General features: G+C 51.8%; 1 protein-coding gene across 1 annotated transcript; it reads left to right on the top strand.

The window, feature by feature from the left end:
• The first annotated feature begins 857 nt into the window (after positions 1 to 857).
• Positions 858 to 26,189, top strand: PLLP (plasmolipin). The gene is made up of 4 exons (XM_005307041.4): positions 858 to 1,245; positions 18,899 to 19,072; positions 22,231 to 22,350; positions 25,085 to 26,189. The coding sequence occupies exons 1-4, from the start codon at positions 1,105 to 1,107 to the stop codon at positions 25,190 to 25,192; spliced, it is 543 nt and encodes a 180-aa protein (XP_005307098.2). The 5' UTR covers positions 858 to 1,104; the 3' UTR covers positions 25,193 to 26,189.
• The last annotated feature ends 500 nt before the right edge of the window (positions 26,190 to 26,689 follow it).

Raw genomic sequence — 26,689 nt, forward strand, 5'->3', positions numbered from 1 at the left:
ATAGATAGATAGATAGATAGATAGATAGATAGATAGATAGATAGATAGATAGAAGGGGTGTGGGGGGATAGATAGATAGGTAGATAGATAGATAGAAGAGGTATGGGGGATAGATAGATGGATAGATAGATAGATAGGTAGATAGATAGAAGGGGTGGATGGGGATAGATAGATAGATAGATAGATAGATAGATAGATAGATAGACAGATAGATAGATAGAAGGGGTGTGGGGGGATAGATAGGTAGATAGATAGATAGGTAGATAGATAGAAGGGGTGTGGGGGGATAGATAGGTAGATAGATAGATAGGTAGATAGATAGAAGGGGTGTGGGGGGATAGATAGGTAGATAGATAGATAGGTAGATAGATAGATAGAAGGGGTGTGGGGGGATAGATAGGTAGATAGATAGATAGATAGGTAGATAGATAGAAGGGGTGTGGGGGGATAGATAGGTAGATAGATAGATAGATAGGTAGATAGATAGAAGGGGTGTGGGGGGATAGATAGATAGATAGATAGATAGATAGAAGAGGTATGGGGGATAGATAGATGGATAGGTAGATAGATAGGTAGATAGATAGAAGGGGTGGATGGGGATAGATAGATAGATAGAAGGGGTGTGGGGGGAATAGATAAATAGATGTGTGGGGAATGGCGATAGAGAGAGAGGATCCATGGAGAGTCCGAGAGACAGCAGGTCACTGGGTAACTGGAGGGAGACGCTTGACTAGCTATCGCTGTTACCTTCTTTCCAACACAAACCCACCCGGCCGCCCGAAGTCCCGGCTCGGGGCCGCCCTACAGCCCTGCCCGAAGTCCCGGCACGCCCTCCGAGCTCTGGCTGCGAAAGCTCCGGGCAGCCCGGCTCCGGCGGCAGCGGAGGGGTTAATCTCCCGGCCGGCGGGAGGGAGGGAGGGAGGATCATTGACTGAACTCCGGGCCCGCGGCGAGGCGAGGCGGCTCCTGTCACTGGGTAACCGGGTCCCCTCCCCGCTGGTGCCTGCCCGAGGCCGGCGAGGGAGCGCAGCGAGCAGGGTGCGCCCCGCACCATGGCGAGAGCCTGAGCCCGCGGCTGCAGGATCGGGGCCGCCCCTCCGCGCCATGGCCGAGTTCCCAGCCAAAGTCCGCACCCAGACCAGCACCCCGGCCGGGGCGCACGGCCCGCTCCCCGCGCTGCGCTCCCTCGCCCTGGACCTCGGCTTCCTCCGCTCCTTCCTCGGGCTGCTCATGATCGTGGAGCTGGTGAGTACGAGCTCCCGGCAGGGGTTGGGGCTGGCACGGGGGCTGCTCCCCAAGGAGGGAGACGGGGGCTCAGCTCTGAGCCCCCCGCGCCAGGCACAGGTAAGAGGCACCTGGTGGGTGGGTGTGTGGGGCGCCAAACCCCACCTCCTTCCTTCAACCCTTTGTGCAAACGCCCCCCCCCCCTTCCAGCCCGACGTGTTGTGCGGGGAGCCGGGGCTGTAAACTGATCCCAGTCACCTGTGTCCGGGAGGCTCTAGCTCCCCGCCGGACGAGACACCGCGCACACGGGCGCCTGGCCCACGCGTCTCTCCCAGCCCCCTGCCCGCTTGTCTGGTCACTTTCACCGCCTCGTCTCCCTTTGCCAGCAGCCTGGGTTTCGATGGTGAAATTCACCAGAGAGCCTCTGTGCCTCCCCGGGGTAGGGGCAGGAGCAGAGCGGCTGCTGGCAGAGACAGGCCCCGAGCCTGGGGCTGCAGCCTTTGTGCTTCCAGGGGGCACCCAACCACCCTTGTGTCACTTTACCCAGATTCCCCTTTTCTGGCGAGAATTCTTGGCGTGCTAAAAATTGGGCCATTTCTGCCCTAATTTCAAAGCAAAGTTTGAACAAACGCCTGGAGGTGAGGGCACAAATCCTGAGCACTTTTACAGCGCTCCATGATTGCATTAGGGGAATGAGCAAACTCAGTGGCCCCAACCACGACCAGTTATACTCCAGCAAGCTAAGTGCACCAGCTGGGCCATTAAACTATTGTTTGTTTGTTTTTTAAATAGGTAATAGCTAGTTAGAGGGCAGTGTACTAGGGACATTTTTTAAGCTTGACAGAATTAGATGTATGGTTTGACATGTAACGAGGGGAGAAAAGTCTATACAAGTATTAATGGCTTGATTAATGGCATGAGCGGAGGCTCATGGTGTGAATCCAGAGTAAGTCCAGTGAAGTCAGTGGCATTGCACTGTAGTAAAATCAAAGTGAGAACAGCTGAATGCCATAGAAAAATTGTGGGCCTGATGCTGATCTAATCTGTGCTTGTTTAGACTAATGTAACTCCACTGACTTCAGCAAGTTACTTCTGGTTTATACCAGTGCACGTGAAAACAGAACCAAGATTCCACTGCTCCAGGCCAGAGTTGCAACAGTGTAACAGAGGAAAACTTGGGCCCAGCATATTAGCATTGTGTTACATAGTGATCCACTGTGCTATGAACTGGTTATTTTCATGCACTGCATTCTGATTGTAAAGTATGAAAGGTTGTTTAGTCAATCGGGTCACTTGATTAACCAAAATTAACCACAAATGGCAGGTTGCAAAGCAGTGGAACAGGTACCCTAGTAACACATTCTGCGACCTTTGCCCTTTGGAGTGGAGGAGGGGGTAAGGGTAACAGCACCTCCATCCAGACTTTCAACTGTCACGTGCTTTAAACACATTTCATTGCTCAGAGTCTCTTCATGGGGAGAGCTGTAGCCGGAATATGGTGGTAGCTGGAGAACCCTGAAACAGAGAATTGCTCCGGTTGGCTTCCCATGGAAAATAAACACTGGAGTCTTTATAAAGTACGAGCCACTGTGACCAAATTAGAGACAAACAAGAAGGACCCTTTTTTTAAAGTGTACAGTCTCATAATGTGACAAGACAAAAGAGCTTGTTTGCTACATCATCCCCAAATCACACGGACATTTTGTACTGACAGATCAGCAGTCAGAAGAAAAGCATATCACGAAGCTTTAAAGAGATTTCATGCTGATAATATTCACCTCCTCTAGTAATGAAGATCACTCTAAATGGCATAAGAAACTCCATTAAACAGGTACTAAATTACACTCAGCCCCTTGACAATCTGACATGGAGTTAGATCAAGAAACACCTTTGGAAGATCTTTGTGAGAGGAAGTCTGAGCTTCTCTTAATTTGAACGAGGGCTGTAATGTTTAGAGATCACATCATCCCCCCATTCATTCTAATACCTCTGCCAGTGCCCCTTCCTCCCAGTCTTTCTACCCACTCAGCTATGTGAATCGGTTCCCTTTCCTAGGATCTGGGAGCCTAGGACTCTTTAAATGCCAGGGGAAATTGTCAGGATAAAAACCCATCCATGAAAATGATTCCTTGGCCCCGTGACCACCTCAGATGATTTTCTTATTACTTGCTCATCCACGGGGTCTATTCCACCACGCACCCCCCAGCCCCAAATGTAACTAGATTAGTTACTTTTACGTCCCAGTTCCCTGGCATTAGTAGATGCGGCTGGTTTTTATTTGACAAAGCTGGTCCCTAGACCATTCAGGGCTTGGAAGATCAAAACCAGCACCTTGCTCGGCCCCCAGGTAGCCAGTGTGGAATGTTGAGTGGAGTATCAGTGTAACAAAGTATCCACGTATACCTTCAACAGCAACTTCTGAATGCTCTTCAAAGGTAGCACCAAATCGAGGGCGTGGCAATACTCTAGTGAGGAGGGGTAGAGGCCAGGACCGCTGTGATGAGATCATTCCTTGCCCATGCCTGGGAGTGTCTGAGCAATGACGGACTGAGTAAGTGCCTTGGCTGTGGGCTGTATCGGAAAAGGGAAGGCAATAGACTTCCAATAGCGGGTGCAGGCTCAGCCCGCCCACGTTCCCCGCAGTGCTTGCCCCGGCCAACCAGCATCATTTCCATCCTGAGTTGATTGAGCTGCAGCTCTCATCCTCACCCCCACCCTGGGGAAAACAGAGCCTGCAGTGCTGCGATTCCGTGAAAAGGGATCCCCTGCTCCCTGCCCTCCCAGGGGCTGTACATACACATGGAACGGGACTGGGGACAGAGTGGAGTGACAGAGAGGACAGTGCAAGCCCTTTGTAAGGCCATTGCTCTCAGACCATGCTGGTGCCAGAGGGGAGGCAACAAAAGGTCATGGTCCAGGGCATTGCAGGTGCTGATAGACCTGAGATACCAAGCCTGGACTCCTCACCTGTACCCATAGCTAGGAGATCCTCTCTCACAGTCAGCCATAGTCATACCGTCTGTGCCATATCATCATAAGAATGGCCATCCTGGGTCAGGCCAAAGGTCCATTTAGCCCAGTATCCTGTCTTCCGATAGTGGCCAATGCCAGGTGCCCCAGAGGGAATGAACAGAACAGGTAATCATCAAGTGATCCATCCCCTGTCGCCCATTCCCAGGTTCTGGCAAACAGAGGCTAGCGACACCATCCCTGCCCAGCCTGGCTAATAGCCATTGACGGACCTGCCCTCCAGGAACTTACCTGGTTCTTTTTTTAACCCTCTCATGGTTTTGGCCTTCACAACATCCTGTGGCAAACAATTCCACTGGGCGTTGTGTGAAGAAATACTTCCTGTTTGTTTTAAACCTGCTGCCTATCAATTTCATTTGACAACCCCTAGTTCTTATGTTATGAAAAGGAGTAAATAACACTTCCTGATTTACTTTCTCCACACCAGCCATGATTTTATAGACCTCTATCCTCTCCTCCATTAGTTATCTCTTTTCCAAGCTGAAAAGTCCCAGTCTTATTAATCTCTCCTCATACAGAAGCCATTCATAAGAACATAAGAATAGCCATACTGGGTCAGACCAAAGGTCCATCTAGCCCAGTATCCTGTTTACCGACAGTGGCCAATGCCAGGTGCCCCAGAGGGAGTGAACCTAACAGGCAATGATCAAGTGATCTCTCTCCTGCCATCCATCTCCATCCTCTGACAGACAGAGGCTAGGGCCACCATTCCTTACCCATCCTGGCTAATAGCCATACCCCTAACCATTTTTGTTGCCCTTTTCTGAACCTTTTCTATTTCCAGTATATCTTTTTTGAGTTGAGGTGACTACACCTGCATGCAGTATTCAAGATGTGGGTGTACCATATATAGAGGCAATATGATATTTTTTATCTTATCTATCCCTTCCCTAATGATTCCCAACATGCTGTTTGCTTTTTTGATTGCCTTTGCACGTTGAGTGGATGTTTTCAGAGAACTATCCACAATACTTTCTTGAGTGGTACCAACCAAACCAGATTGTGAGGAGGTCGGGAATACAGAGCGAACTGGAGCGGCCCTGCTTTCTCAGGAACTTGTCAAACAGGAAGATTCCAAAGTGCTTTGCAGGCCCCAGACAAGAACTATTTACTCACCAACAAAATGCAACCACCTCTGCAGTGTAATAGGTGCAGTAATTCTACACAATAGTTGAGGATAGGAAGTAAAGAAGCAGTAGTTATCCAATTGGTAGGAGAAGGGCAATTTTAAGTAGGCAAAATGAAATTAGGTAAACTGGAAGTTGGCTAGGACTTTAATCAAATCGAGGTGTTTGTCGTTAGCCCCATTATAGTAACAAAAATGCCACGAGATCTTTAATCCGCACAAGCGGTCGGGGCCTCAGTCTTCTATCTCATTCACAAAACAGCGCCTTCAGCAACACACAACCCTTCGCACCAGTTAGGGGCATTGCTCCAGTGCTGCGTTAGAGGGGAAGAGATTTGCCTCCCTATTAACACCTCTCCCTAGTTTCCTTGTCAGCCTCCTATCAAACCATTCACCCGGCCCCATGCCGCTTAGTTTATGATCCCAGCCCAAGGTGGAGGAGTGACCGGTGTAAGACACAAGCCCTTTAGCCAAGGAAAACATTCAAGGGAGGCCCAACCAAAGCCAGAACCGAGATACACAGATTGTACGAAGCACCAATACCCCGAGCAGCTTGTGATTAAGAAACAAAGGCCAGATCCTGCCCCAGTGAAGTAAGCGGGAGCATGACTGGGCCATAAGGACCATGAGGCTTAAATTCAGGAGTATTTTATTTGATTGTATCCATGGGGGATTTGTTCTGCTCACCCCTGATCTCAAAGTGAAGCTTGGTCAAAAGGTTTGAACATTGGCCTGCTAAACCCAATCCTTGAGGGGGCCCACTTAGGGATCTGGGGCAAAAAAATCTGACTGGGGATTGGTCCTGCTCCGAGCAGAGGGTTGGACTAGATGACCTCCTGAGGTCCCTTCCAACCCTGATATTCTATGATTCAAAATCAGCAAGGATCACACGCAAACCGTGGGTTACTCCCAGGTCTAATGTAAACCGTAGAGCAGCTCCCAGAAAACCTTAAGACCTGGAGGGAGCCTTCAGTAAATTGGAACTGAGTTTGGATTTTGTGATGAAACGCCGTGCAGTTCAAACAATGGGAGTAGCAGGAAGAGAAGCTCCCTAGGGCAGCAGTCCAGCACATATGGCGGATGCCCTGAATCTAGGTTTCCAGAAGCATAAAGGGCCTGATTTTCTAACATGTGTCCACAGAACTGTGCATGCAAAAGTGCGCATGCAATGCTGGGCCTGATTTGTGTGTGCAATTGCTGAAACTGTGCATGCCAACGCTCAGTGCGCATGCCCAGTCCTGGGGCTTCTCTGTTAAATCAGGCGCTTGCTTCATGCCCTTCGTTTTCCATGCCAATTGCACGGACATGTTTTAGAACTCAGGTCCCCAAACCATTCTTGGTGCCCACGGAACATCACCCTGCGGTGACATCACACTGGCACCGTGTCAAGATGCTGCAACACAAATGTGCCCATCTGGCATTGCGGCGTGGTCCTCGTGGCCAGTGTTTTAAAGGCAGCAGCCATAGGTAGGGGCCACAGCTCTGAGCTGTTGTGAAGAAGGTAGGCTAGAGCTGGAGCTCACCTGAAGCAAGGCAACTGTTCTGTAGCATCTCCTGCTCCCTGAGCTCCTTGTTAGGGATTTTTTTCTAATGCGTATTTTGCAATCACGAGTGTTGGAAATTGATGGGGAAAAAAGAAGGCATTGTCCAGACTGAGGCGAGAGCAGGGCCTCTGGGAACCAGGGCCTTTGTACTCCAGAAGGACAATGACTTTTGTGTTCTAGTGTTTCTTTCTTGACAATAAGCAATGAAGACTTACGTAGAGTCCCTGGTGGTAAATCAAGGCGCCAGCCAGCTGCTTTCAAAGGATCATTCTCCTCTATGTCAATGGAGGCTTAATGGATGTAGAGTCGTCCGTCAGACCCATTTATCTCAGAACCAGAGACGAGTCGGAATCAGGACCCTGCTGGGCCTAACGCAGGGAAAGTTCCCATCTGGATCCATACTGCGCAGCTGACCCTTATCTCGGATATGGGCTGATCCAATACCCAGGATCCAAATGTGCCCGAACTTTGGGAATAGTCTGGTCCAAACTTTGCTGCTCAGGCCTGTCTCCGGAATGAAAAATGCAGCCCCAGAATGATGTAATAGTCACTGACTTGAATAATCAACAGTGGATCGTGCAATTAAATATCGTTATCACTCCGCAACGATGGGGCCGTGCAAAGGGATCTGGTGCGGGAAATATCCCCGCTGGGCATTAGGATCCACCCGATTAAATCAGTCAACCTAAGCGAGAATGTTGAGCCTTCAAATGGTTTGATATTAGGGCCTGTTTTGTGCTGGATGCCATCACTAAAAGCCAACCTCCTCCCGCCAGCCCAAGATAACCATTTAACTCACAGCCCGGCACCTAGCATTGCTCTTTGGTTTGGTAGAGCAGGGATTCTATGTAGGCTGTTAGCATCGTGCCTGGCACTCCCAGCTCCATGGAAATAATCTGTTCCTTCCAGCCATTCTTCGCTAGATGGATCTGCTGGGCTCCCTAAGCCAGTCCTCCAAACGCAATGGACACATGGCCAAGTTCAGATCTTGTGTTCGCAGGTGCAGTGGCCGGGAGGCCAGTACTGACCATGCGTTGATACCAAGGTCTGAATTTGGGTCAAGGTGCTTTGCCAAATTCTTCTTGGATGCCATGAACAGCTTTATTAAGAGCTTTCAGCAGCCCTTCAACCTCAGTGCAAAGGGATGAAATCGTGAACAGGAAAATTTAGGCTGACTGTTAGGCGTAATGTCTGAACATTGAGCCTCCCAAGGAAGAAATGGAAGCCCCTATTCATCTGGAACATTTAAGACCAAGCTGGACAAGGCTCTGGAAGTTAGGAACAACCCTGCACTGGCAGGGAGATGGATTGGCAGACCTTTTCCACCTCGAATTTCAGGGCCCAATCCTAAAGACAGACTGCGTGAAAAGTTGAATAAGGATCTCACGATTTGGCATTAGAAAGTTATTGTATCATTCTTCTTGACTGTTCTCCAGCAGCACCGAACCCTATCAAGATCAGAACTCAATTGTGTTAGGCGCTGTACAGACACACAGTGAGAGAGAGTTCCTGTCCCAAAGACCTAGACAAGTGGGGGGTGGGATGGGGTTGACCAAAGATGCAAAGTGACTTGCCCAAAGTCACAGAGTAGGTCAGTGGCAGAGTCAGGAACAGAACCCAGGCCTCCCAATTCCAAGGCCAAGCTCCTACCCCCTGGACAACCCTTCCTCAGTGAGGGCCTCTTCATTCTAGGTGCTAAAAACAAACTGGGTGAGCAAAGGCACTTCCGTTTGCCTCACGTCTGTTAGTTCTGAGATTGCACCGAGTGCCCGGCAGCAGCACAGGCCTGGGTGGAGCGTCTGATCACTTTCTGCGGAAAGGCCTAATCAGCTGCTTTATCAGTAGTTTGCTAGGCGCTGCCCGAGGCAAAGCAGGTGTTAAATCATCATGAACTTTCTGGTGTGGCTGGGGCGGGGTAATTACTGTGAGGAACCGGGGCTCTGAATGTCAGATAACAGAGTGGGTGGGTGACGTCATATCTTTTAGTGGACCAGCTTCTGGGCGTGGAAAAGATAAGCCCTCACCCACCTTGTCTCGCATATCCTGGGACCCACGCTGCAGATAACACAGAAGCATAAGGAGGTCAAAAGCCTCTGCCGAAGATCAGGTGTAAGAACTTGCAGTGGGAAGAAGAGTTAATCCATTATTTTCTGACGGGGGGGGAGGGGGGAAACAAACCCTGGTATTGGCAAAGGGGTGTGGGGGGGATGGGAAACTGTGCCTTTAAGCACTGAGCCCGGGCGGGGGAGGGAGGGTTATTAAATCAGCCGGAACAAACTCCCCGGACGTTTGTCTATAAACACCTCCCAGCTGAGCCTTGTTGCTGCTGGCCTGCAGCGCTCAGGGCCCTTCCAGACCAGGGCGCTCACAAGATGCGTTTGTTCTCTGGTAACTGGCTGGCAGATGGGACTCGCATGGCTCCTGAGCGTCCGGGATACCAAAGGGGAGGAAAGCGCGCTGCGGTGGCTGGGGCTGCGCGTCCAATAAGGCAGCAGGCCACGCAGGGAGCCCATCCCCACGTGCAGTGGGGTTTGTTGCTGAGGTCCCATGGGGGGCTAAGGAACATTGCTCCTCGGAGGGGCAGCCTGGGCGTGCGACACTCCCTGGGGGTTCCCCGAGAGGAGGACGTTCAGCTGGCATCACCACCCGCCTCTGAGGCAGAGGAGACAAAGCGGCTGCCCTGACAAGTTTGCCAGTGGGCCACAGCCAGTAATAGAAGATAATGAGAGGGGGCACGTGCTGCACTGAGGGTTGCCAGTTTGGGTTGGATGTATTCCTGGAGGTTTCATCGCATGATGTGATCTTCAAAATGAATCTTTAATTCCTGGAGCCTCCCGGGCAATCCTGGAGGCTCGAGGACAATCCTGGAGGGTTGGCAACCGTAGCTGCCACCAGCGAGGCCAGGGGCCAGGTTGGACGCCCAATGGCCCAACCGCCGCCCGGAGCGGAGAGCAGGGGCCGGGCTGGAAATTCCCCCGCTTTGCTCTGCGGCACCAGTTACAGGATTAGCCTCTGGCTCGCAGGGGTCAGATAAACGGGATGCTCCGCTCCCACCTCTAGCTGCTGGAAGGGAGGAGAAGCTGCTTGTCCCTTCTTCCCCCCCCATCGCCTCCTGGTCTCTGCTACGCAACATCTCCCTGAGAGCCGCCTGCAAGGAGGAGAGGGAGGAGAAAAGAGGGCCCCGCTACTTTACTGCTCCCCAGCCTAGGCTGACCCGATGTCCCGATTTTATAGGGACAGTCCTGATATTTGGGACTTTTTCTTATATAGGCGCCTATTACCCCCCACCCTCTGTCCCGGGTTTTCACACTTGCTGTCTGGTCACCCTACCCCAGCCGCAGATTTTTGGGTCCTCTGCCCTCAAAAATAGCTCCAGCACCTGCCGAGCTGCGAGTGGGTGTGGATGCATGTGAACATATATACATATGTAGGAATGCCTCCCTGTTGCATGCACTTATGCACACATGTATGTGGACATGTATGTAGGAGCTAGGTGTGAGGATAAGCAGCAAGCAGACAGCTTCTCCGGTAAGGCGGTGGGCTTTGGGAGCTCTCACTCTTTAGAAAGCTGAAGGAAGGCACAGTCAGGCCCAGCTCCAGGCACCAGCCCACCAAGCTTGTGCTTGGGGCAGCACCTGGAGCGGGGCGGCGCGGCACTCCAGCTCCGGCCGCCGGGGAGAGCGGAGCCCCAGCCGGGCTCTCCGCCCTCCCCCTGCGCTCCGGCCAGTCGGGGAGAGCAGCCCGCGGCCGGGCTGGGGCGGGGGAGGAGGGGGCCGGCGGGAGGCTTTTTTGCCTGGGGTGGCAAAAAAGCCAGAGCCGGCCCTAGGCACAGTGGAGACGCTGCAGAGACTGAGCCACCTTGGACAAAGGAGCAGGGAACAGCCCGTGTGCTCCCAGGCAGCTCTGCTCCTTCTCCAGGTGTGGCGGAGGGGGCAGGGGAAGACAATGGGACCTGAGTCCCCAGAGAGGGCTTGTGTTTCCTGGCGGGGGAGGGGCAGAGCGAGCTGGCGCAGGGATAACCATGGCAACAGCTGGGAAGAGGCTGCAGGTCCCCAGGTGGAGGGTGGGGTATTGCTCAGTCTGGACGGTGCCCAGGCCAGAGCCCAGCAGGGCAATACGGACAGAAATCGCTGAGGGTGGGGCTGATGGACTGAGATGCCCCCCAATGACGAGGCGGATACTGGGGCGTGGCAAACGTCACTATTGTAACAGAGTCGCAGGCCAGATGCAGATGAAGTGGGGAGGGGGGGATTCTTTAGGCAGATGCCTGGGGCTGTAATGAGGGCGAGCGATGGGATGAAATCGTGAAAAGGAAAATGTAGGCGGACTATTCGGCACAATGTCTGAACAGCGAGCCGCCCAGGGAAGGCCAGAGCCAGCCTAAAGTTTCGGAGAGTTCAGCTCTGCGGTTTGGGCTCATCTGTCAGGTCTCACAGCAAAGAGCTATAGGGCCTGATTTGTCTCCCACTTGCTACACCCCATTGACATCAGCGGTGCAGAATAGCTCACCAGCAGAACTGGGTCATTAGCTTATCAATAGCATTTCCTTCAAACGTAGTCCTTCGATCTCTATAGTGCCCATCTTCCTGAAGGAATCCCATGTGCTTTACAGATGGCGCAAGTAAGAAATGCAGCTACTTCTGGGGTGGAAAGACAGCAGCTGTTTTGAGTCAGCGACAATGGGCTTTTATAAGTTTAAAGGAAGGAGAAGGGCTAAATAATATCTCTATGTGAAACAGCGGGAGTAGGGGAGAGTTGGAATTTAGAAAGAGGGAACATCATTGATTTACTCACCCTGTGACGTAGCTAGGGCACATGATCGGCACCCCCACCTCTTGCAAAAAGCTTGTGGGCTGCTTGTGCTCAATGAAGAACCAGAACCTTGGTTTGGCATTTCCCCTAAAGCCTGGTTGGTACGGAACCAGTGCCCCAGCACGGTGGGTAGTGCACACCAGCAGCAGTGCCCTCGTGCCCCATGCTGGGGCATTGGTTCAGTCCTGGTCAGAGGGAAACGTACCATCTCTAGGACGGTCTCCGCATCCCCCAGGAGGTCTCCTGGCCAAGTACTGGGCTGGCACTGTGACGAACTGGGACTGTTCTTACTGTGGTCTGTGAATGCTGACAGGGGAGTGTGGCTAGGATAGTCTGCATTGGGGGATGGGAGATTGCCCGGAGGAGAATACCTGAGCGTGTAACATGAGAACCCAGGAAGGGGTTGGAGGCCAGGTGACACCTTGGCCCGGGAAACTGAACAAAGGCGGTGGGAGGGGTCGCTGAAGGCAGAGTGTTGGAAGCGGGCTGGAGAGATGGCTGGGAGGCAGAGATGGCTCTGACCCCCCAAAGAGGGGTGGGCTGGGATGCCCTGGGACCCCAAGCTGGACCTAACTGAGGGGGTCCTGTTGTCTGTGCCTGCAAGACCTGTCTTGGACTGTATTCCTGTCATCCAAATAAACCTTCTGCTTTACTGGCTGGCTGAGAGTCATGGTGAATCGCAGGAAGCCGGGGGTGCAGGGCCCTGAGTCCCCCAATACTCCGTGACAGGCACAACCCCGTTTGGTTTTACAAATGTGGAGTTTTAATTAAGAAATTGAGTTAAAAAAATCAACCAGAATTTCCTCTGTCAACACAAAGCCTGATTCTCCTGTCTCCCGCGCTGGTGTAAACTGAGAGTAACTCCGCTGAAGCTGAATGGTGTAAAACTGGTGTAAGAGAAGATAATCAGCTCTCCAATTCTCTTACTACTTCGATTTAGACAGAGCTGCTCAGTAAGGCCAGAAAGCAAATGTCCAGAGGGACTCCCTTTCATCCTTGACAGCTGGGGTTGCCCACACTACAGAGGGGGCTGAGCAGGGCTGGCTCGAGGGTTTTTGCCGCCCCAAGCTCAGGTGGGGCTGGAAGTGATGTCACCTTCTCCCAGCACCTGCAGGGGCTTTCCCCCCTCCCCCACCCGGCCGCGCGGAGAGACCGCGATATAAGGGGTGGCACAAGGCGGCGCAGCCCCGGCTCCCCGACAGGACTCGCCCTCTCCTCCCCAGGTAGCGGCTGAGCCCTGGCAGCTCAGCGTCCCGGGGCTGGGACTTCCCCTTCCTGCTGCGGCCGGGGGCGCAGTGCCTTCGCCCCGTCTAAGTGGCGCAGCTCCGAGAGTGCAACTGCCCTGAAAAAAAAGCTTGGTCGGATTGCAGCCCCTGGAAATGTGCCGCCCCAAGCACCGTGCTTGCTTTGCTGGTGCCTAGACCCGGCCCTGGGGCTGAGAGCAGAGGGAGTGAGTACAAACTCACAGCTTCTCAGAGGAAGGCCGTGCACAGAGAGGCCATGATCAATAAACCAATTAGGAGACTGTCATCACCCTGCCCAACAGGCAGCAGCGCTCAGCTGTGTAGAGTACGCAAGGGAGGTCAATGAGAGCTCACCGAAGCATGGCAAAGGCGGATAAGTAGAAGCTATTATTTGTGTTACGGTAATGCCTAGAGAAGCCATTGTTTTTTGTTCTGTTTGTACAGCACCTCGCACAATGGGCTCTTGGGTCATGATTAGGGCTCTTAGGCACTGTGGTAATAGAGATCATAATAATAGTGCAAGGCGCTGTACATGCGTAAGAAACGGTCCCTGTCCCAAAGAGGTTGCCATCTAAATAAAAAAAAAGTGGAAGGGGAAACTGAGGCACAGAGAGGCAAAGTGACTCACCCAAGCTCCATCAGCAGGTCAGTGGCAGAGCCAGGAATAGAACCCAGGAAGTACAGCGACTGCAACCATAACTCACTGGAAAGTAGATACAAAATTTTGCATGAAAGCTTGGATCAGTGAAACAGCTGGTCAGGCAGGTGTGTCTAGGTTACAAGCTAATGAAGAGCTCTTAATTGTGCTTCTCTACAGGGTATGTTTTACTCACCCCTTCTTCACTTCTTCTACCCAGCTCTTATTTCGCCCCCACTTCTGTTCCTCCTTCTTTATTTGCTTTATTATTCAGTGGGTAACGAGCATGACTAATATTTGACTGAGTATTATAGCTCCTGTGTGTTCTACCTGCCTTTCATTGCTTCATGACTATATTTACTGAGGTCTCAAGAGTGTCATTTAAACAAAAATGGTGCAAGGTGTAGTATAGTTTAGTGTATAATGCCCTAAATAAAACTGAGCCGGGGGAACCAGCTTCTGCCCTGTGTCCTGTCACTGAGCTCGGCTGGAGCAGGGCTGCTGCCTTCCCCGAGATAGAAAAGCTCAGTTGGTAGGAAGGCAGGGCCTTTGGCATTCTCCCCCCGTGGCTGTAATGAAATCAAAACAATTCTGAGCACTCGGCATCCAGAGATCTCAGCGTGGCCAAGCCCTACTAGCTCCATTTTACAGGGGGGGAAACTGAGGCACAGAGAAGGGAAGTGACTGACTTGTTAGGGTCCCATTGAGTCAGTGGCAGAGATGGGAGAAGAACTCTAGTCTCCTGAGGCCTAGTCTGATGCCCTAACCACTAGACAACACTATCTCCCTATCCTGGGCACACTCTCCAGCCCCCCCTCTGGCTTCCAACAGGCTGTTTTATTGTCGTGGGCTTTGCTGTATGTATTGTTCATTCCTGCTGTGGTTACTCATCAAGGCAGGTCTGGGTCAAGTGCAGCCTGCAGTGTATATTACATGTAGGGTGACCGGGTGTCTGGTTCTCGACTGGGAAGGGACCCTGGCGGCTCCGGTCAGCACTGCCAACGGGGGCATTAAAAGTCCGGTCAGCAGTGCTGCGGAGCGAAGGCAGGCTAGTTCCTACCTGTTCTGGCTCTGCGCTGCGCCCTAGAAGTGGCCAGCAGGTCCAGTTCCTAGGCAGGGGGTGGGGAGGGCCCCACAGGGCTCCGTGCGCTGCCCCTGCCCTGAGCACCGGCTCCGCACTCCCATTGGCAGGGAACCGCGGTCAAGGGGAGCTGCAGGGGCGGTGGCTGTGGGTGAGAGCAGCACACAGGGCTGCCAGCTGCGCCTCGGCCTAGGAGCTGGACCTGCTGCTGGCCGCTTCCGGGGTACAGCGCAGAGTCAGGCTAGGCAGGAAGCCGGCCTTGTCCCCCCTGCTGCACCCGGGAGCCACCGGAGGTAAGCCTGCACCTCAAGCCCCAACCCTGAGCCCCCTCATCCCCAGCCCCACACCAGAGCCCTCACCCCCTCCCACACCCCAACCCCCTACCCCAGTGCCCCCTCCCACACCCTGAACCTCTCATCCCCAGCCCCACCCCAGAGCCCTTACCCCCCTGCCCCAGCCCAGAGCATCCTCCCGTACCCTGAACCCCTCATTTCTGACCCCACCCCAGAGCCCACACTTCCAGTTAGAGCCCTCACCCCTCTTCCACACCCCAACCTGCCACCCCTGCCCAGTGAAAGTGAGTGTGGGTGGAGGAGAGGGAGCCACCGAGGGAGGGGGAATGTAGTGAGCGGGGGGCAGGGCCTCAGGGAGGGGCCGGTGTAGGGGGTGTGGCCTCAGCGAAGGGGCAGGGCCTCAGGGAAGGGGCTGGGCTAGGGTGTTCGGTTTTGTGCGATTAGAAAGTTGGCAACTCTAATTACATGGCCCCTGCAGGGTGTCGAGTGCAGACACACTCAGCCAAGCAGTGATTTCCATTAGGCAGACGCTCGGGTGTTCATTATTTGGGCTAAACCGGTGTCATCTGAACTGCACACTGGGCCAAACCCGTGTCTTGTTGAAATTAGTAAGAGAGGGGAGCCCTCGGACTTCTGGCAAATCGATTGCTTAGCTCCCAGTGACACAAAGTTTTAGCTGTTCATTTCTAATATTTCACGGAGGCCTGGAGTGACTATTAATGGTAATTAATCACCAGGCATTTGGGGATTAAGAGAACACCCCCCTTGCCCCCCCCAGGATTTTTCCATCAGCCAGGTTGCAACAGATGCATTTTTGTCCCTCCTATGACCCCTCTCCCCAACCTTCCCCATGGGGTTGCACCTTTGAGGTTGAGAGATGTGTTTGCAAAGGCCCCGGCAGACTCATCCTTTCATCCTCCCTTCCAAATGCGTCTGTAACCTGATTCTGGTACATCTTTCCAGCTTCCCCCCCAACCAAAGGGCGGCAAAGGAGCTGTAGGGACCTTGGGGGCGGGGCCCTGGCAAAGGGAAAGCAGCCGCCATGACGAGAGAAAAGATCTAGAAGGGAACCAGGCTGCAATAAGCGAAGGCTGCAGGAACAGACAAAACGACAAACACAATGTTCCCAATGGTGTGATGGAAACCCCTAGGGCCCGGCTGTATGAACACAGCGATGCTGCACCAATGGCGCCTGCCATGCGGCTGCGGCATCACTAGGTAAGGAAAGAGTCGGTTTCTCCCAAGATGTAACTACAGACAGGGGTGTTTTCTCAGCCAGCGTCACCCTCAGCCCCTCACCCCACCCCCAGCTTTCTGCCAAGGACCCACGATTCCTTCCCTTCTTACTGCATTTCTAACGCGCCTTTCGCTGCGGCGTCTAGGCAGAGACATCGCTCTGGGAATAAAGGCTGAGCGGAGATCACCCGGCCCCTTCCTCGTTTTAGGCCAATTCCCAAGCAGACCCAAGGCCTCAGAAAAAGTTGCACCAGTTTTAGCTAAATTGACTTGAAAAGCAGCTCTGGTTAGACAGGTGTAGCCCCAGCCATAGACACATATAAGCCAGTTCACTCTTTGCTTATAAACCATGCAGATTCAGGCAGTACATCACTGCCTGGCACAGGTAAGGTCTCAGCCCTCTCCGCCCCCAGGGGAATGATCCTGGCCTGCTCTCTTACGGTGGGGAGGCAGGGTGTGGGGAAGCCCATGTAAAGAGTGATTTGTCTGAGGGCCTGCTCCACTCACTGCTGGTCTGGCTCCTCCTCCTGGTCACTCAGGGGACTAGCTCAAGGTTAACGCCCCCTTCCGCGGTTTGCCTGCCATCCCTCTGGTCTGTAGCTCCTCTCTCACTCCATGACTTAGCCCTCCAGCCAGGTCACTCAGTTTGCCCCCCTTCCGGGGTACAGTCCATCAGCAGTCCTAGGCAGTCTTCCCATTTGCTGCCTCCGGTCTAGGCCATGCCCTCGGTAGCTGGTAGGGGAAACCGGGTCCACCCTCTTCTCCGGGTTCCAGTCCAGGGACCCTCAGCTCAGCGGTTCTGGGCTTTCCTCTCTCTGCCCTCACGGCCCCTTCTCTGCGCTGCGTCCTACACTCTGGTTCCCCTTCTCTCTCTGGGGTGCACCAGCTCCTCCTCCCAGGGAGGAGCTGCAGACTAGCTCCCTGCAGCCCCCAAACACCCTCCCTCTTCCCAGGGAACAACTGCCCTTTCTCAGCGGCCCTGTCTGGGGCCTGTTACCTGGCTTTATAGGCCCAGCCTATTCCTGCACAGGGAGCTTCTCTCCAACCAGCTACTTCTGGTCTAAAGCTCCCCTGTTTGCAGCCTATTTAGCTGATTGGGCCCACCCAGCCTTTGCACGGCTAGTGGGAAGCGCTCACCCCACCACAGGGCCCTTTCCTTATACAGCCCATGTTTTCATAACCTTCCGAGCCTCTTTTCCCTCTTACCGAGCTCCACATCATTTACTGTGCAAGACTCTCAGACAAGCTCCTGCCTGCCTCCCGGCATTTCAGAGGGGATTCCTGCAGTGCCTTAGGCTCACCCTTCCCCTCCCCAGAGCCAATGCACCCTGTGTTTACATGGTGCGTTCCTGTAAGATACACCCACTGCCCCAAGGAGCTGCCAAGCCAAGTCAGACAAGCCACATGCACAAGACAGCAGGTCAAGGAAAGGGAGGAGGTGAAGGCTCCTCATGCTGAGACACAAGAAGGATGGGAGATGGAGAAGAAGCTGGTGTTAAGGAGGAATTTGGAGGAGGAGAGAGAGAGTTGTTAAGGGGAGAGGGACTGTTCCAGGCCGGGGTGAAGCTGAGACTGGGGAAAAGAGCCAGGACAGAGGATGGGGAAGGGTAGAGGGATTGAGAGGGGAAAATGAGAGCAGGTGGGGCATGATTGCATGGGACCAGCTTGGTGAGTGTAGGTTGAGATCACTGGCTATGAAGTGTTATGTCAATATCAGCCGTTATGACTAGTCATTATTCTGATGAGTAACACTGATCAATAACACACACCAGGGAATCTCAAGGTCATAGACAGGAAAAAAAGCAAGGAGGCCAGCCCTACTGGGGCGGAGGGAACTCCTTTCATTAAAGAACCCAGCCAACCCCCGCAGGTTTAAAGTAATCACTGTCACTGTTTATAAATAGTGATGAGAAAGCCAAGTGGGGAAGAGACCGTGGGAAAATGCCCTGCCCACTGCAGGACTTGATTTCACACAATGATCGTGCCACCTGCCTTCCCGGGGTCAGATCAACCCAATGCACGTCACTGGAGAGTCCATCCTCTCTAAAACGAGTCACAGGACTGACCACAGATTCCATCCCCCTGAAAGAAATGTTAACAGGAACCTGGAAAGGAGGATAAATTGTGAGTTTTGTGCCATTTTAGCTTCATTGTGATATTTGAATAAGGTTTTCTTTCATGCTTGATTTTTACATTAGATATTGAGGTCTTCCTGCAAAACTCTATGGACAACTTGCAGGATTATGATATCACAGTTACCAAGCAGTTAAACCTGATTAATCGAGAGGGGAAGGGATCTACGTTCAGACTGCTGAAAGCCATATGTCTAGTTTGCTTTTTTGTTAACACGTCATTTAACTCCAATGCTTAAACAAACAGTTGGGAGAAAAGATCTCTTTGTTAAAGAGTCAACATCCCCATCCCAACAAATAAACCACATCTGAGGTCTCGAAAGAGTTTTCCAGCAAAGCCAGGGAAAGTGTAAACTTGACGTTCCAGATACATATCTACAAAACTTAAGCAGGAAGCACTTGCAAACAATGAATGACAAAGCTCATTAACTGAGGGCCGGATCCTGCTCCCATTGACATCAATGGCAAATCTCCCTGAAAGAAGAATTGTAAAGATTTGTTTCCTTCCTATTAACCACTTTTTCCTTTCTGTTCCACAGGTGCTCGGCTTGCTGGTGTGGGCTCTCATTGCCAGTACATTTTACCAACCCATTCCCGCATATGGCTGGGTGATGTTTGTAGCCATCTTCTTCTGGCTGGTAACAGTCATTCTGTTTGTGATGTATCTACTACAGCTTCAGCTGAAGCTCTACATGATCCCCTGGCCTGTTGTGGTAAGCCCCTGTAGCTGCAGATAAATGGTGTATTTCACAGGGGAAATCATTCCACGTTAAATGGTTTCATGGGGCTGACGATTAGATGTACCCTAAGATTGATTCCGACAGAATCTGCATCCAACACACCTGTATCTTGTCATGTTATTTGATTTTAACTCGACCCATCAATTACGGAGACATTGCTTTTAAAAAGCCATATGAAAAGTGCCACTCTAGCCCTTCACTATAGAGATGGGAGGAGTTCTCCCATCTGTGTAATTAATAATCCAGCTCCCCAAGAGGTGGTAGCTAGGTTGATGGAAGACTTCTTCTGTCAACCTATGGCTGCCTACCCTGAGGGTCAGCTTAACTCCATCGCTCACCATGTGGATTTTTCATACCCCGGAGCGACATAACTGGGTTGACTTAAATTCTGAGTATAAACCTGGCCTCCGTGCACTCTAAAGTTTGCATGGAAATTAATGCTAAATTCAGCTTCCTTCAAAACACAATGGGCTTCACTGTCCTCTCCCGTGCCAGTTTCACACTTGTGTAATACCATTAATACAAATCAGGTGCAACTGCCCTGAAGTCATACCTGCTTTATATCCCTGTATACCACGGAGGGGGATACAGCTCAAAGTTACCAAACAGGGGCTTGTGTATATTAGAAAACTTGCACAAGTTAATCAATTGAGTCACACCAATCCCACCTCTAATGGAGCTGCACTTACAAAGGTTTAAGTCACATGTGTAGCAGTTTAACTTAAGCTAAACTCACAGAAATGCATCTTTATTAATGGTTTGTACTGGTGAAACTATAGCAACTGAATTACACCACTGCAAATTTTCTAGTTTTAAACCAGGCCTAGGAAAGGATAAAGTTTTGCAGGGAATAGACACATTTCACTATGCTTCTAAAAAGCCTTTTACAGTGGAAAGTAAAGGGCACATTGTGATTGGTGATGCTTCAATAAACATTAAATAACTCAGCTGGTTTTAATGGGATGATTCTGGGTTTACACCAGCGTTACATACTGTAGTTCTTTGAATTTTGGCCCAAACAGGCAGTGGGTTATTAGGGATTAATCTTCAACCAACACTGCATCCAGCTTTCGTGTCAGGAATCTAGTAGGCGTACTGGAACAATTTGTACGGGGGGGGGAGGGGTGCTGAGAGTCATTGACCCAAACTGTAAACCCTGCATATGATGGAGACCCCTTCAAGCCAGGGGGTGCAGCAGCCCCCGCCCCCCCCCCCCCCAGCACCCCTTTTCCCAGCACCTCTGGAATCTAGACAAGAGCAGGGAACCTGACTCTTTTTCAGTGTTGCAACCCTCTTAGTTGTGGGAGTTGATGGACTGTTCACGATCAAGGCAAATATACCAGTGGAACCAGACCACTGTAGAGACCAGCATGGAGGCACAGACGGTGCCCTGACAGAGGAGGGGCCTGACTCCACTTTTTATATGTCTGGACAGGCTTTTTAAACAAAGGAAGTAACCCACTAACAGCTCGCGTCTGCATTCTTGGCATAATGAAAACGCCCTGGAATTGGAGTGGGAGTGTTGATGATGCAAGGAATGCAGGATCGGGCCCCAGAATTAACAAAGGCAAAATAACATGTCCTCGCAATAGTAAAAAAAGGACTGCAGAGCCATTTAGCTCCAAGCCCAGGAGTGAATTGGACTGGCCCATATCAGGCATGGAGTGAGTGCTCCTCTCTGCAGAACGCCAGGTGGCTTCCCTGGGCAATGCCAGGGGTTTTTATGTCCAGTACAATTCCGTCTCTTTAACAACCCCCCCATTTTAGTACACCCATTCCACAAGCGAAGTGGGAAAGATATGCTGTCCTGTTAATTACCTGCACAGTCGCTACTTACTCCAGAGTGGTTCTGTTAGTACCAGTGATGCAATGTCTTCGTCACGTTCGCCAACCTCATGCATAAATCTCTCTTCACGAGCCATTTAGTTTTCTTCTGTCCGTGTCACTGAGCCATGGGGTTTTTAAGAACTCCCCCAAAGCTGCAATATGTCTATGGGATTCCACAGATCACACTGCAAAAGTCCGGATGCAATTATAAATATTACTTTAACCCTACAACCAGATTTTTCAAACACTTTCGGCATGATTTAGTGCAGGGGTTCTCAACCTTTTTCTTTCTGAGGCCCCCCCCCAACATGCTATAAAAACTCCATGGCCCACCTGGGTCACAACAACTGGTTTTCTGCATATAAAAGCCAGGGCCTGTATTACAGGGTAGCAAACAGGGCAATTGTCCAGGGCCCCACCCCACAGGGTGCCCCATGAAGCTAAGCTGCTCAGGCTTTGGCTTCAGCTCCAGGTGGCGGCGCTCGGGGTGGCAAGGCTTTTCTGCCTTGGGCCCTGGTGAGTCTAATGCCGGCCCTGCTTGGCGGACCCCCTGAAACCTGCTCTTGGCCCCCCAGGGGGCCTCGGACCCCTGGTTGAGAACTGCTGATGTAGTGCATGCTTTCTTTGCTGTTGCAAATCAGCAGGGTGAGCACAAGTGCCGGATGCATTTGCAGCAATCTGAGTTGTGCATACAACCAGCCTGACACCTACTGTTCAAAGAAAACAGCACACTTCAGATAGTTGGATCAATCAGGAGAACATCGAATGCATATTCTATGGGCCTACCCAAAACGGAATGCTTCTTCTCACTCTTTCAAAGGAATGGCAGCATGGGCAGGAGGTTTTTGGGATGGCCATCAGAAGTGAAGCAGTTAGCAGTGCTCACTTTTAATTAGTGTTAATTAAGTCACAGGCAGCCAACTGGGCTATAACACAATGCTCCTTGCGCTGGGCATTTCTGATACCATTTGCAAATTCATAGGAGAGAGCGGTGGGGAAACCAGGTCTTGCCTGTCTGCACGAGAATGGGTTTATCCAACCCAGAGATCTTTGCTAAACTCCTCTCTACCAGGGGGTACTGCTAGGGGTGGAGCCAGATGAATTAATATATTTTGTGTGTATGTGTATATATGGCTTACATTTTCAAAAGGGACCAGTCATTTTGGGTGCCCCATTTGAGACATCTGAAAGGGGCCTGGTTTTCAGACAGGTCTGAGCAAATCAGAGTGACAGATAAACAAGTGACAGGAAGAAAAGGAAAGAGATTGGTCCCTTTGTCATAAAACAGCCTTTTCTTTCCCTAGTTAGTGATATTCAACGCGGCTGCGACTGTCCTGTACGTGACTGCATTTATTACGTGCTCCGCCGCCGTTAAGTCTCCGTTCTGGCTGTCTGGGGACTACAACAAAAGAGCGGCTGCATCAGTAAGTATAGAATGAGGCCCCGGCTTTTCCTATGTGTCTGTGCTGTGTTCACGTAGGCCTTGTCTACGCTACACTATTAAGTTGTCCTACATTAGGGTCGACTTGCAGCCACCGCAGTAATGACTGTGTTTTTTCATGTCCACCCTACCCTCCCTCTGCCAGTGGAGCGTATCCTCACCCGGAGCGCTCCCGACTGAACAGGGGCATTACGGGGGAGCTCCCACCAGGAGCCCGACTGCCTGGTGCTGGGGAAACTACGTCGCCCTAACTACATTGACCTAAGCGCTAGGTGTCCCTGGCCTCTGTTTGCCAGAAGCTGGGAATGGGCGACAGGGGATGGATCACTGGATGAGTCCCTGTTCTGTTCATTCCCGCTGGGGCACCTGGCATTGGCCGCTGTCGGAAGACAGGACACTGGGCTAGACGGACCCTTGGTCTGACCCAGTAGGGCCATTCGTATGTACACCTCTCATGGAGGTGGAGTCATTAGGTCGGGGTAGGGTGCGACTGACATCGGCAGGAACAACCCTGCAATGTAGACACAGAGTTAGGTGGACGTGAGCTGCCTTTCGTAGACCCAACTCTGGCCCTAGAGACCGAATGACTTTTACCTGCCCGAGATCCAAACCGAGCAGGAAAATGGAGTGAGCCTTTTAGGAAGAGGAGTGGAAGTGACCCAGCTGGACAGGACTGTTGGTTCAGCGACTGGTGCGTTCCCTCCACGGTCTGTTGCCAGCACGCTCGGCGCTCCTGGTGAGAGGCTCGGCGCTCCTGGTGAGAGGCTCGGCACTCCTGGTGAGAGGCTCTGCTTTCGAGGTACAGAGCCTAGGCAAAGGAGAGCAGTCCGTGTAATCCCCTCTAGGCAAGCCAGGGAAACTGCTAGCACCTTTCTAGCAAGACCTGCTTCCTCAGAGCGATTTTAGTGTCAACACAGGGTCTGTGCCGTGCGGGTGGGCACATGAGGCCCCACCCTTGCTGCTGGTGTCACTGATGAGTTAATGAACCCGGTGAAACCTTTAGTTCCATTTCAGTGGCGTCTCAGAATCAGCTGAAAGAACAACGGCTTTCAGTTTCCGCCGAGCACACAGAGATGACCCTCTACCCCAGCTCTGCAGCATCTCCTCCTGCTGGCAAAACACAGCTTCCTCCTACTGCACTATTCCCCATCCACTCCCCTGCAAAACGCCAGCCTTCTTGCTCTGTCCGATGCTCCCACGGCTCTCTCTGTGCTGTCCTGCATTCTGCTGCCTACCCACAGCCCCCTCTCCCCGGGCTGATACACCAGGTCACTAGCCTCTCCTGCAAATTCCTGCGCAAGCCCAACTTCCGCTGTGATGCCTACCAGAAACAGGTCAGCTAATATTGGTTCACTAGGAGAGCAGCTGGGGAAGAGTTCATGGAAAAACTATAATAAAATAAATCCAAACAAGGCCATCCCACCCCCCAACCATGCTGCGATGGGTTTTCCTTTCCCCCACGCTTCATCTGTTGTCTTAAAGACTAAGCTCTTCAGGGCAATGAGCAGGTTATCTCATGTGCTTGGACCATGCCTAGCTCACCAGGCAGGCACTACTGCTACATAAATAACAATGAGGCATGCCTGCCAGGCCCCTGTCTCTTTGGCTGGGTCACCCAGCTGCAGCCGTGCAGCGCAGCTGGCCTCTCGCTCCTCTGCGTCCTCCTGCACCAGCTCGCCTCTCCCAAGGCTCAGCCTCACGTCCTCCTGCTTCTCCTACAGCTGCCACTTTCTCCTTCCCCATTTTACCCTTGGAAAAAAATGGGTTGCTCAGCATGCGGGGGCCAAAACGTGGTCGAAAAATCATGCTGCAGCCTAGCTAAGAGCCTAGGCAACACTATCATCTAGCGTAGGTCTCCACCTTGGGAAAGACCATCCTCCTCCTAACTCTGATAGGTCTCATTGCCTTGGCCAGCCAAGCGCTGGTAGAACCCTGCTTGGCCATCGTGCATGAGATTATTAAAGGCTTTAAACCACTTTGTTATAGCCGGTTAGATGGGCATCCTGAGGGACTCTTCAGAAGGGCCTTTTAGCCCCACCCAGCTAGAAATCTCAGCTCCGGGAATGGCCATGTCTCAAGGGGTCTCACTTGTGTTTGAGAACATTAGCCCAGACCCTCAAAGGTATTTAAGGTGCCTAATTCTCATTGATGGGCCCTATGTGGATCTAGTATCAAAATAAGCAGCTTTTGGTCACGCTCAGTGGCTCCTGTTTCTCACCCGTGCCACGCTCGTAGGCAGTACCACTAGATGAAGTCTGGTAGAGAGACAGGTTCCTGCTCTTTAAAAGGATCTTTGCATCGTAAGACTGATTTTTAAAAATTCTTTGCATTTTATGGATAGGAATGGATGGAGCCTCATCGCCTCCTTTAGGTGACATATTGAAACACATGATCCCCTTTCACAGCTGGGGCGGGGGGAGTTGACACAGTGTTAAGTAACTTGCCTGGGCTCCTACAGTGAGTCGGTGGCAGAGGGAGGAATAGGACCCATTGGTAGAGCCCATCCCTGCCTTTTGTGCCGAGGCAAGATGCCTGTCTGGATTTGCACTAATCCAAGCATCCGTCAGACCAGGCATTTATTGGGCAGCCGCTGCTCTGCCAGCTAAACGAGTGCCCCGGCTTCTAAGCCCTGTGCTGGGCAGCGTCAGTGTCAAGTGTTGTTAATACTCTGCTGCAGAGAAACTAACCGAGCTTTGTGGTGTTGCTCTCTCTTTCAGTTCTTTGCCTGCGTGGTGATGATAGCCTATGGGGCGAGCACTTTCTTCAGCTTCCAGGCCTGGAAAGGATTTGGCAGCAATGCAGCAACCAGTCAAGTGCCTAACTAACCCCCCCTAAGGACTGGGTCTCTTGAAGGCAGTTTACAGTTGATGGGGTAGGGGCGGGAGGGCTCCCTGGATTTGCATTGAGCGAGGGAGCCTCTCATCACTAGGTCTCTCGTTCAGATCGACCTAGGTCAGTAGTGGCTGAAAGTCATGACTGGCCAATAGCTGTTTGGTGGCCTACGTGAGGGCTGACACGTGGTCTTTTAATGCAGCTCACAGTGGATAAGTGTCCACAGCACAAAACCCACCACAATTGGCATCCCTGTATAGTGAAAGACTGACTTGGGAGACTGAAGTCCCTGGAATGGGTCTCTTCATGTCAAAGTAGCTTAGGGCAGGGGTCCTCAATGTCTTTCTGAGCCCCTCCCCCCCCAAACATACTATAAAAACTCCACAGCCCACCAATGCCCCAACAACTGTTTTTCTACATATAAAAGCCAGGGCTGGCATTAGAAGGCAGCAAACAGGACAATTGCCCAGGGCCCCACGCCAGGAGGGCCCCACAAAGCTAAGCTGCTCAGGCTTTGGCTTCAGCCCCAGATGGGCCCCGGGGTTCAGCCTTTCACAGCAGGGCTTCGGCTTTCTGCCCTGGACCCCAGTGAGTCTAACATTGGCCCTGCTTGGCAGAGCAAGTGAAATCTGCTCACAGCCCCCCAGGGGGCTCCAGACCCCTGGTTGAGAACCACTGGCTTACGGGAAGTGTATCTGTGGCCTGCCTATGGTGCAGCAGTTCTGCCATCCAGAAGACTTCAGTCACCCGGGCTGGCCAATCCACACATTTCACTGGCACTAAATTCACTAAAAAACAAACCAAGACTCCTCCCCCAGCCACTTGCAGCTCTAATGTAAATACTGTAAAATTAACTCTTCGGTCGGTGCAATGGCGGAGTTGTGGGAATGGAAGCTAGGCACTGGTACGAGATTGCAACCGTTATTTTATTGATTTCTAAAATTTGAAGTACGAGTTGTATGTTATAAATAAAAATCTTTCTAAATCCAACCGTTGGTCAAGGAAGTTTTTAGTAGAAATTTGCTTCCCTCCTGAAAAGAAACACTGTAAGATAAAACTTTGTGCCAAATGAAAAGCAGAGAGATTCACTTGCCCAGTAAAGTAGTACTCACCATGAGTAAGGGCATCATAGAGTTTAAGGCCAGAGGGGCCCACTAGATCATCTTGTTGATCTCCTGTATATCGCAGGCCACCAAGACCACCCCACACCCGCAGAATCTGGTCCCAAGTGTATGCTATCACATCTATTGGGTTTGCCCAATGCTGCTTTAATATTTAAATTTAGAGTTAAGTCACAGGTTTGTCATGCTTTCTACCTTGGACAGAGAAGGTGAAATCCTGGCCCCATGGAAGTCAGTGGGAGTTTTGCCACTGACTTCAATATTTTGGGTGAAATCCTGGTCCCACAGAACTTGGGAGAAGAGTCAAATCATTAAGCCCCCCCCCCCCCCCCCCCAAGCTGCAGGTGATCTCCAAAAAAGATAACATTG

The sequence above is a fragment of the Chrysemys picta genome, chromosome 14 (assembly GCF_011386835.1).
Source record: "Chrysemys picta bellii isolate R12L10 chromosome 14, ASM1138683v2, whole genome shotgun sequence".
Taxonomy (NCBI): Eukaryota; Metazoa; Chordata; order Testudines; family Emydidae; genus Chrysemys; species Chrysemys picta.

Bases quoted from the DNA above. Each gene is read 5' to 3' on its own strand.
- PLLP (XM_005307041.4), top strand. From the start codon at position 1,105: ATGGCCGAGTTCCCAGCCAAAGTCCGCACCCAGACCAGCACCCCGGCC. The intron at 1,246-18,898 runs GTGAGTACGAGC...TCTGTTCCACAG, and splicing joins TGCTCATGATCGTGGAGCTG to GTGCTCGGCTTGCTGGTGTG. The intron at 22,351-25,084 runs GTAAGTATAGAA...TCTCTCTTTCAG, and splicing joins ACAAAAGAGCGGCTGCATCA to TTCTTTGCCTGCGTGGTGAT.